Raw genomic sequence first — 12,126 nt, forward strand, 5'->3', positions numbered from 1 at the left:
TCATCTCTGTAGAGCAGGGTGTCAAACTTAACCACTGAATGGGCCATATTAAAAAAAAATCCACAGGCCAGAGAACCCCCCAGAGAACAAAACTAACATTTTGCTATAAACTGACCGTTGTTTGTTCAAAACACAAAAAAACTTCAACAGTAAAATATAGGCACTTGTAGTAGACCTATTCAAAACTGTCTCCAGGTGCTGTCTTTTAAACCTACCTATGTGCTTGAACTAGACACCTGGCCTCCTTTTTTTGCTGTAAGTTCATTAATACTCAGTTTCCAGTGGTGGACAGTAACTAAGTAAATGTAATTTGTTACTGTACTTTACAAACAATTTTTCATTTTATAGTAAATTTGTTTTGGCCAGTTTATGTTTATGAACAGAGACCTACAGATGCAGTTTAGTAAAAGAAACTCATTTGTGAATCTGAGTTTAAAGCAAGTTTCTATTAAATTTAAACCTGTTTAAATTTAAACAATTTTTTATTTAAACTAAGTTGCAAATAAATCTTAAACCAAAACTTTGCACAAAAGGTTATTTCATAGCCACTTGGTTCTGCCTAATGGAAAGTGTTTGCCTTCAGTGTTTTGTGCTTATGATAATTTTAATAGACATCAGCGTCACTAATTAATGACTCTATTAAAAGACTGGTTTACCAAGAGTGACTCTGGAGTACTTTCACCTAAAATGAGTTAATGAAGCGAGTCTTGTTACAAAAATGATAACAGGACATCAGAGTCATAATTAATCTTTTAGTACTTTTACTTTCGATACTTAAGTACAATTGAAGGCAAATACTTTTGTACTTTTACTCAAGTGGAGGTCTAAAGGGAGGAACTTCTACTTTTACTGGAGTAATATTTTACCTTGGGTATCTCTACTTTAACTCAAGTACATGATTTGTGTACTTCGTCCACCACAGTCAGTCTCAGAGCTGAAGTGTTTATATTGACTGAACTGCACTTGGTTGTTTGGTGATACGACTGGTGTGGAACCGTGTAGAATTGTGTAGAGTTGGAACTGCTGTCCCATTGATTGTTGTTGGGGTAGTAGAGCGACAAATCATGTTGCAGTGCATGCTGGGGACTGTAGTGCAGTTCACTGTGAATCGAGCTAATATTAATAGAAAATTCAAATACTTTTGTGGGCCGGATGGGATTGTGTCGCGGGCCTGATCTGCCCTCCGGGCCTTCAGTTTGACACATGGGCTGTAGAGGATATGTTTACTCAGAAAATCAAGGCATTTGACCAGGGGAGCCCAAACGTCTGTATAAACCTGTAGATGCCTGTGGAAAAACAAAATATTTTCACAATTTTACAGCTCATCTGAACCAACGGGACTCGAGCTGTGCGGAAGACGTTCAGACGAATTTTCCTCAGATAGCATCTCACACTCTGGGAAACCTCTGTTATTGATGCTTTGTAATAGTCCAGTTTTATCAGTAAAAGGAATAAAACATTACATGCACATATTATTAAATATGACTTAGCAAGCTGCTGAGTCTTTTCTAGTCCTCTCTCTCTCTCTATCTGTCCCAACAGGGCAAACATGGGTTATAATAATTTATCTTTACCAATCTTGTACTGAGCAGAATAACCAGGAATCAGAGGAATAACCACGTCTTCATGGTCCAAACTGGAAAATCCCATCTGGACTGCGAGCGCTGTAACGTTAGTGATTAGTGTACATTAAACATGGGGAAGAAGATTAATGCAGGTAATGAAGCTGGAGTAAACACAGCGGCCAAGAGTGCTCTTTTATACTCGGTAGGGTTGGGCAGTACAGCGGTAATAAGATATATCGCACTGTTTAAAAAATTTGATGGTATTTCAAAAATGATGATGTGTTAAGTTTCTATTCTGTCTGAATGGCCGAAGAAACACGTTTTACCCGTTTACGTTTTACAGGGATCACTGATTGGTGAGAGCTCACCAATAGGCTGTCCTAACACCAGACCCTTAACTCTGCGCTCTGAAATAGCTCTCAAATGGTGGTATTTTAGTTTCATTTAGCTAAAACACTTTTACGCCTCCTCCCAATAATACCGGCAGCAGTTGGTATGGTGTAGTCGGTAACCCTGTGTTTGCACCGGCAGCGACTTTTCGGCTCTTGTCGCCCAAATCGCAGGTTGCTCGTCACCTGTGGCCGTTTCTGAACTCCACCTCACCGTTGGTTGCCGTGGTTTCACTGACGCCAAGAACAAATCAGATGAGTTCCTGCTAGAAATAAAAATCCTGGTGAGAAATTTTTATTTAATCCCCGTCTCTGTGCAGTCAGTATTTGGTCTATTGCGATTGCTGTCTATTTGCGGCGAGCACACCGCCGCCATTATTCCACCTGTAGTAGGACAATTAACTAGGAACCAAAGTGCAGCGTTTCACAGTGGCTGAGATAAAGTGCATACTACGCTGCTCAATGCTCAATTCCTATTGGTAATCGCCATGTTGCTTTGCTCCATATTTGTATAAAGTTAAACTCCGCTCAACTTTGTTGCGTCGCCAACGTTCACGGCACCTCCTGTCGCTGGAAACTGCCAGCTCTCAATGAAAATGAATGATCTCCAGCCACCTTGTCGCATCACTGCGGGTGTGAAGGCAGGGTAACACTGCGGCCCTGCAAACACAGACTGGGGTTTGATTTCGCCACTGGGGCAAGAATCCCATGCTACACCAATAAGAGTCCATGGGCAATACACCCAACACTACAGTCGCCTACATCTGGAACACGAGTGAAAGTGTAAGTCGCTCTGTAAAAAAAAAAAAAAGAGTCATAGGTGTAAATGTAGACTGCAGTAACATCTGGACACGGACTGGAAGTATGAACAGGTGGATACCGCCCAACCCCAATACATGGTGAAACACACGTGAGGTGTAGATTAGCCAAGCCAGACAGATATTAACACACACACACACACACAGATATTAGAAAAACGTGTTTTCGTGTTTTGTGAAATCACCACACAGAAATCTTGAGTGCAACTTCCCCAAACAGGGTGAAAATGAGATTTATTGAACCTGAAACCTTTTCTCTCCTTTTTTTTTTTTCTTACAAAGTACACAAAAATCCTCTGCACATATATGTATATATGTACATGTATCCATTAGTCATTAAAATGTCTCAGGTCTGAGTTGGAGGTTGTGCAACAATCACAATAAACTACATGAGAAGCCACATGACTGGCAATCATGCAGAAGTGTGAGGAAAAAAATAAAAGACAAACAAAAAGCAAACAATGCATATTAATACTATTAATTTATTAACAACCTAACAGCATGTACTTGGTAGCTACTAACACCAGTTATGTTATATTTAAACGTAATTCATATATTACAGGGAAACGGGAGTTAAAGGTTGAGACTTTTTAATTCAAGAGTTAATTTCCTCTGAGGTGAGAAAATAAGGAGCACACTAGCATGCGCAGTTCAGATGTGCAGCCGACTGTGCTTGTGAGTTTGAGGCAATGTGCACTTGCAGGAAGAGAAAAAGAAAAAAAAACACTCCAATAGCAGAACAAGGGGAAAAAAAAAATGGCACAGTTGCCTACTGAGGTCTCTAGTAGAGGAAAGTAATGGTCCCGAACCGAAAAAAATAAAATAAAAAACAAAACTAAATAAAAATGAACAATAAAGCTCACTCTGATGTGGATGCAATGGCACCGATTAAAGGCTCGCATCCTCTCCCTGCATGTATGACGTGACCTACTCTAGTCTTGCCTGGTGGAGAGAGAGAAAGAGAGAGAGGCCGTGTTTGGTCACGCTCTGTCCTCTCTGAAGGCTGGGAATGGGTTTACCGCAGAGGAACGTTTGCTGTAGGGAGGTTCAAGGGTGGAATCTGGAGGCGGTCATTTGTGTTCCAGTCGGAGGAGCTGCTCCTTACCATTGACTGTGAGGGACTTAAGCTGTCCATCTTCCTCAACCTCCACTCGCTCCTGACCGTTCTCCACGATGCTACAGAAAAACACATACAAGTCATCAACTACAAAAAAATGAAAAAAAGCACATAAAGACTCAGACTACACAATATTATATATATATATATATATATATATTTTTTTTTCCTGGCCGGGTGACCAGGGTCATTTCTGTGTGGAGTTTGCCTGTTCTCCCCGTGTCTGCGTGGGTTTCCTCCGGGTACTCCGGTTTCCTCCCACAGTCCAAAAACATGCAGTTAAGCTAATTGGACATGCTAAATTGCCCCTAGGTGTGAGTAAATGTGTATGTCTGTCTGTCTGCCCTGCGATGGACTGGCGACCAGTCCAGGGTGTATCCAGCCTTCCGCCCAATGACAGCTGGGATAGGCTCCAGCACCCCACCGCGACCCAGAAGGATAAGCGGTTTAGATGATGTGTGTGTGTGTGTATATATGTGTATACTTCTGTGCTTCTATGCTCATTGTCCATTTTATCAGCTCCACTTACTATATAGGTGCATTTTGTCGCTCTACAATTACAGTCTGCAGTAACACTGACGTGGTGGTGGTGTGTTAGTGTGTGTCGTGCTGGTGCGAGTGGATCAGACACAGCAGTGCTGCTGGAGTTTTTAAACACTGTGTCCACTCACTGTCCACTCTATTAGACACTCCTACCTTGTCAGTCCATCTTGTAGATGTAAAGTTAGAGATGATAGCTCATCTGTTGCTGCAAAGATCCTCTAGTCCTTCATCAGTGGTCAGTTTCTGACCACAGGATGCTGTTGGCTGGATATTTTAATTGGTCCATCAGCCAAATAATACCTGATCAGCGGTGGTTCTGACCATCGATGAATGGAGTAAAGGGGAGGCTAACAAATAATGCAAAGACACAGATGGACTATAATCTGTAATTGCAGAACTACACAGTGCCCTTATATGGTAAGTGGATCTGATACAATGGACTATTAAATGTGTTGTATGTTCACTATATGGGCAAAACTATGTGGACACCCCTCCTAATTGAGTTCAGGTGATTCAGCCACACTCATTGCTAACAGGTGTATAAAATCCAGTACATAGCCATGCAATCTCCACAGACGAACACTGGCAGTAGAATGGGGTCATACAGATGAGATTTTATACGTGACACTGTGCTAGGATGCCACCTTTACCACAAGTCAGTTTATTAAATTTTTGACCTGCTAGATCTGCGCCGGTCAACTGTAAGTGCTATTATGGTGAAATGGAAGCATCTACGCACAATAACAGCTCAGCAGAAGCTCACAGAGAGCAGGGGCCACTGAGTGTAGCTTTTAAAATCCCCTGTCCTCTGCTGTATCACTCACTACAGAGTTCCAGACTGGCTCTGGAAGCAAAATCAGCATAAGAAATGTGCTTTGGAAGCTTCATGAAATGGGTTTTCTCAGCAGAGCAGCTACATACAAGCCTAAAATCCTTTGCGCAATGCCAAGCGTCGGCTGGAGGGGTGGAAAGCATGCCAACACTGGACTCTGGAGCAGTGAAAATGTTCTCTGGAGTGATGAATCAGCTTCTCTATCTGTCAGTCTGATGGATGTATCTGGATTTGGCAGTTGCCAGGAGAACGTTACCTACCGGAATACACAGTGCCAACAGTAAAGTCTGGTGGAGGAGGGATAATGGGCTTGGCTGTTTTTCAGGGTTTGGGCCTCTTAGTTCCAGTGACCCTTCACTTATGATGTTATGATGTTCACTGATGTTAATGCGACAGCATACAAACACATTTTAAACAATCATATGCTTCCAGCTTTGTGTCAGCAGTTTGGGGAAAATCCTTTCCTGTTCCAGCATGACTGAGCCCCTGTGCACAAAGCAGCTCCATAAAGACTTGGAGTGACAAGTTTGGTGTGGAGGAACTTCAGTGGTCTGCCCAGAGCCCTGACCTCAACCCCACTGAACATCTTTGGGATGAACTGGAACATTGACTGTGAGCCAGGCCCTCTCGTCCAACATCAGCATCTGACCTCACAAATGCTCTTTTGACTGAATGAGCACGCTCCAAAACGCACTGGCAGAGGAGTGGAGGCTATTACAGCGGCAAAAGGGGGGCAAATCCATATGAATGCCCATGGATTGGAATGGGGCGTCCTAAAAGCTCATCTTGGTGTGATGGTGTCCATATAGTGCATTAAAATCTCAATAATGGGACATAATAATACAATATCATTACTGCAAAGGCCAATATCACAGACATGATTAACAAACGATATTGGGTAGTCCTAAAAAGTTGAACAAAAATTAGTCTAAGAACTCATCCAGTGAAGCCCTACATTAAAGCAGCCAAGATCCTGCTCTTAAAGACTGAATCCCTGCAGAATGATTAGTTTCCAAATGGCAACTTCTGCTCATGGCTGGAATTTCTGGACGTTTTAGAATGATAGTTCAGCAGTAAGTCCCATATACACAATTTCACACCCTTACCACAAATGTAGTCAATCAGCCAAGACAAGCTTAGATTTGCACTAGAGCTATGAGGATAATGTGGATAAAATGCTCACTGGGCCATGTGGCAAGAACGTCTGGGGATAACCGTGATCGTTATTGGACTAAATGTGGGTGGGAATGTAGACTTATTAGGGTGGGAAGTTTCTAAACCAGTCCAACACCTCAAGTTAATGCAAGTTAGCATGGCTGAAAAGACCCCCACAAAAACATCAATGCATGACTTCATATATGTGCATGAAACTGTGTCCCAACAAAATATCACTATAATGTTAGAAGTATGTAATACTGAATATAAGCAGGAACTGCTAAGTGCTTGAAGCAGCGTGTGGTACCGTTTGGTGGTGATCTTTCTGCCGTTGATGAATTTGGTGGATGTGGAGACCGAGCGAAAGTTGCCCCCTCCTCCTCCTCCTCCTCCTCCTCCTCCTCCTCCACCTCCTCCACCTCCTCCTCCTCCTCCTCCTCCTCCGAACGAGGACACGGAGAAGGAGGTGAAGCTTCCGCCGCCCATCGGCCCGAAGGGGGTGAAACCTGCACGAGAGAGAAGAAGCTTTCGCATTACATCAGAAACCTTTCGCCTCTTTAAATTACAGCAAAGCTTGTTTGCGCTCTGAAGCGTCACTGGTGTGGAATGAATGTCAACATACAGAAAAGCCTCATGAGCAGAACCTGCTAAGCCTGTCCTACCACAGTCTTGAACCTCAGCTCACTCGGATTCACGATCAGAATCGATTACAACCAATTATCACTCGTTCAGTGAAGTATGCGGCACTATCAGGCTAATTTCAAACATAAAAAACGAATCAAACCCCGATCAGAGAGACGCATTTAACAGAAACACACAGAGAAACAAACCTGAGTCAAAGCCTGAGAACCCATGGCCAAATGCGGGGAACCCTCCAAACCCGCCGAAGAACGAGTCGGTAGTGCGACTCCTCATGCCCCTCTGCCGACGGCCTCCGCCAAAGAAATCATCAAACGGGTCGTCTCCTGCGACAGAAAACAGAATATTAGCCCGTTTGTGTGTGTGTGTGTGTGTGTGTGTGTGTGTGTGTGTGTGTGTGTGTGCTACTGTTCAAAGTCTGAAAATCACCACATCAACATATTTACACCACCGTATTAACAATTTTTGTTATATACAAAAAAGTATTTTTAGGTGCTTCATTTAACTTTAAGAGATATGTTAAAAAAAGTTTGTAAACGATTAAAAACATAATACTGTAATTATTTTTTGCATTCATTTTTTGTTGTGAGGTTTGCTAACTTTTGAAATACGACGAGGTCTGGACAATAATTTCAGATAATTTCATAAGAACTTCATTCTGGATGCTCATACAGCTTCAGTCAGTTAAGAACGCTGTACACATCAAATTTTCTTCTTTATTTACTTCTGTCCAACTAATCATCCGAAACCAGCGAAGTTATACAGAACCTGCATATTAAAATCATTCTATACATTTATCTGCAATACAAGATCACTGAGAAAGTCGCAGAACATCCAGATGGATGTTCTAATAAAGTGAACATTGAGAATGACGTCCTAATAAAGCGAACGCCCAGAATGACTTTCTAGTAAAATTAACATCCAGAATGATGTTCTATAAAAGTTAATTTCAAGAATGAAGTTATAATTAAATTAATATCAAGAACGAGTGTTTTCAATATTTTTCAAATATTTAATAAAATATCTAACAATCCTTTAAATGTTCAGTTCATGATATTTAAATATACTTTTCGAAGTTATTTTAGTCTGTAAAATAAAAATGATTAATCGATTATAATGATTAATAGGAATTCTTTTGTATGATGTGAAGCGCTTAATCATTCAGTTTAGCAACCTGGCAAATTCTTCTGCAGCTTATCACAGTCGTCATCTGCCACGACCTGTTTCACAACCCGGCACAGACAAGTACAAACAAACGGATCACATTCTACAGCATCGCCTCCAGCCAGCAGCAGCGCAGCTACGCCGTGACATTTAACTGCTCATTTCTAGAACGTTCCTGCCCCATTTCCCAGCACTAATTTGCATCTGAAAACCCAAAAGCCCAGTGCAGGAAGCGGAATATGGGTCGCTGCTGCTGCTGCTGCTCGCTAGGCTGGCACTGGTGTTACAGCTAAATTAAAACAGCTTAATTCCATCTGTGCACTGGGATTAGAAAGACTCTCACTGACAGTCACCAAGACTTAGTCTAACAGAAGATTTAAACAGCATCGTCACGTCATGAATATGACGGTTTTTACTGTATATGATGTTTACAGCTTGAAGTGAGCATCAGGCCGATGACCTTACAAGCCAAATACAATACTTCGGTAACGCCTCTTATGAATCCTGTATTCATAATGCATCATGTATTATAAGGAGCATTCTACTGAATTAGTTCAACACACAGTGCCACAAAAAAAAATAAATAAATTAATTAATTAATGAATAGATAAAGCACTCAGAGCTTAGATATTTACAAGGATTATGTTATGATCCATTTAAACCGAGGTGTCTGTCCCAAACCATAACCCCTAACTTTACACTTGTGAAAATCATACTTACACTTTTTTTTTTAAGATCGTTTGATTAGAAGTTGAAAGATTTAAACTTATCATGAGTTTAATTCATAGCACTTCAGGTCTCATTCGCCATACATTTTCTTTAACCTCTGTATTTTTAAATCAGCGTTTGCTTATCGTATAAGCAAGAGAAAATAGAGCTCTGAGTGAAATAATTACGCAGCGCTGCAGTCCGTAAGTTGTGGCTTAGCACCTTGATGTCTGTCAGCCTTAGAAGACGGCATCAACTATCGACCCAACCCTAATACAGAAGTTATAATGTGTTCTGTTTGCCATGTAACACATTAGAAATGCAATTATATGTATTATGAACACAGGATTCATAGGAAGCGCTAAAGTATTTAACACAATCCAATCTAAATTTTGTATCTGCAGCAACCATCCAATCAGTTATAAAACTTGCGGCTCAGGGCCAAAAGAACAGTGCATAGAGCTGAATTCCTGGGAAACTTCTAGCCAACACCTTCTGATAAACATCCAATTATGTGCAGTTAACTCTAACAGCTTAAGGCCTGTTCATCACCTGGTTAAGTGTTGAACATCTTCCAAAGAAAGGTAAGGCTTAACGAGCTGAAATGGAACAGACTGTGACTCGGCGAGTTCTTGGCAAACAGATAGCACATACCACGAGTCACATGACTGATAAAGTAGAGAGCCTGAACAGATAGCTCCACATTTTCTTCTCATTTCGAGAGAAATTAGCACTGAAAGAGCTCAGGTGTCTATGGGCCGATAATTAATATCAAATATCACAGTAATTTAAACTGGAATTCCACCAATTCTTCACAATTTCTGCATGATTCAGCGTTTGAGATGAAAACAGAGAGATTCAGAGTGGTTTGGTGTAAAATGGCTCAGATGTCTTTACAGTGGTTGTGATGGGAACCAGGGGTCGCCATGACTACAACACAAATAGACATTTTATTTACTATCCAAACCCACCAGTGAACCTACACGAGTTTTATATGGAATGTAGATGATGGAAAATTGTTGAAAATCTGAAATAATATGTTCTCTTTGGGGACTATTTTGCCTCACAACACCCTGCATGTATCCCTCCACCACGAATGGACCTTAAAATCGTAAAACAATGTCTCAGTTATCAGGCAGTGCATTCATAACCACTTCATGTAATAACTTTGTGAGGGAGTGCCAATGCGCAAAGTAGTGTTCTTTCATTTTCTTTCACAAGCCATGGGATTTTTTTTTATTAGGAAGAAATTAAATTAGGATAGTTAAAAACAATCAATTTAAAAATTAAAAGCTGGTCTTGTAGGCCAAAACCACGGTGTTGCCTGAAGCAGCTGGCTGAGCGAGGAGCGCAGCACAACGGATATCTCTCCATGCTAGGCTAATGGCTAACAGCTAACCCCAAGAGACTGGCTTTTCTGTTTAATCTTATTCTGAACTCTCTCCATGTTACTGATAAATGACCTCTTATATACTTGGAGTGAACACTTGAACAAACATTTTTAACATGCGCATTATATATATCAAATAATAATATACAACAATATACCAATATACCAAAAAGGTAGCTCAAATGTGTTTTGTTATGCTGTATCCCCTTATATGTATAATGATAATAAAGCTGAATTAAATCACCATGATACTGTTATATTACTGGACATAATGACTTGTTTATGGCACAGTTACATTCATGTTATTTAGCACTGGAGTTTTATTTTGCAGAAGCTGCTGATCCTGTGGTCAAATACATGTTTTTGTCTCTACTTGTCCCGCATTCACACGCTATCACACCATCTCACTCAGTCTTACACAAGACTTACCACCCCAACCATCACTACAAAACAGGAGTAAACACACCCCCCCCCTTCCCTGCAGTGAAAGATTCAGTCATTCATCATTTACACATGGACGCATATAGATATTCGCATTAGTTCCACACATTTCAGAGTAACACAAACTGTTACACATGCCCCCCTACCCCTCCCCCTCCCCCTCCCCCTCCCTCTTCACTGCAGGCTCTTGTTTTATACAGAAGCTATTTCTGAAAGCATTCCTGCTGGATGATGCATAGTCTCCTCTCAGCTCTGTGTAAGTGCCCTTGCCATATTTAGCGTGTCTGGGGGCGCTACACACATGCTGTCCTGTCGTTAACCACCAGCATCACAGCCAGCCAACACAGGGTGACAAACGGCCTGCACGATATATCAACTGTTCATCGGTATCACAATACCGGCCCCTGCAATAAACAAGCAAAACGCCACAATATTATCAACTGGTGTTTAGTCACCGTGATAGCTGTTAGATGGGCAATATTTTTACCATGACCTTTACAGTGCAGAGTCAACATCCTTGCTGACCAGCCAAGGAACTGAACCAAGAACGCTTTAGTTCCACCATATCCAACAACAACAACATGTCTACTAATATTACTACTTCAACCACTACTAGCACTGCTACCACTACTACTACTACTATTATTATTAATACTACTATTACCACTACTACCGCCATCACCATTTCTACCACTACCACCATTATTTCTGCTACTATTACTGTAAGTATTATTACATTAAGTATTGCTAGTAGCAATACTGCTACTATTACAATTATTATAAAACTTTTATTACTACTACCACAACAATTTTCTACTACGACTGCTGCTACTACAATTCATGGTAATATACTGCAGCATTAAGAAGACCATATTTCCATGTTGGTAGGTGAGCTGCAACTCTGTGCTCTGACAGAGCTCGACTCATCATTGTTACCGCAGATACAGCCCTGCAGGCGACTGAAGACGAAAAAAGCAAAATAGATCAGAAAGACGGCGAAAAACATGAAAAGATTAGTGGACACTTTTGATACAGTCCCCAGAAAACGCTATGAGGAGAAGATTAGCTAGATCAGTGGACTGGATATCGCCAGAGTTCAGAACATTCCAATCGGTGAGATTTTACAAAAAACGTATAAAAGTGGCTGCCAAAGCTCTTAAATACTAAACACATAAAGCTGAAATTAGCCTCTTATTTACCAGCTTGTCTTTTGAATTTTCCATTCCACCTGAAATGGTACTGCAGTTACACTAAAGTTACTAAAACATGAACTATGAAAGTTGCTGAATACAAGCTAACATCAGCTTACCTCAATAAATGCATCACTTTTACCTCAATAAACGATCCTTAAATCAACAAATACCT

General features: G+C 41.0%; 1 protein-coding gene across 3 annotated transcripts in view; it reads right to left on the minus strand.

Annotated features, from left to right (window-relative positions):
* The window catches only part of dnajb6b (DnaJ heat shock protein family (Hsp40) member B6b), a 74,610-nt gene that overhangs the window by 28,858 nt on the left and 33,626 nt on the right, over positions 1-12,126 (minus strand). For 2 of the 3 annotated variants that reach the window (XM_036596867.1, XM_036596866.1), the window contains exons 6-8: positions 7,250-7,384; positions 6,727-6,925; positions 3,878-3,948 (exon numbers count right to left, since the gene is read on the minus strand). In XM_036596867.1, the coding sequence (XP_036452760.1) occupies positions 3,878-3,948; positions 6,727-6,925; positions 7,250-7,384 (405 nt within the window). Of the gene's footprint in view, positions 1-2,974; positions 3,949-6,726; positions 6,926-7,249; positions 7,385-12,126 lie in introns of those variants that run through there. The other variant, XM_036596868.1, reaches the window with a different exon arrangement.

This window comes from Colossoma macropomum, unplaced genomic scaffold, assembly GCF_904425465.1.
Source record: "Colossoma macropomum unplaced genomic scaffold, Colossoma_macropomum, whole genome shotgun sequence".
Lineage (NCBI taxonomy): Eukaryota > Metazoa > Chordata > Actinopteri > Characiformes > Serrasalmidae > Colossoma > Colossoma macropomum.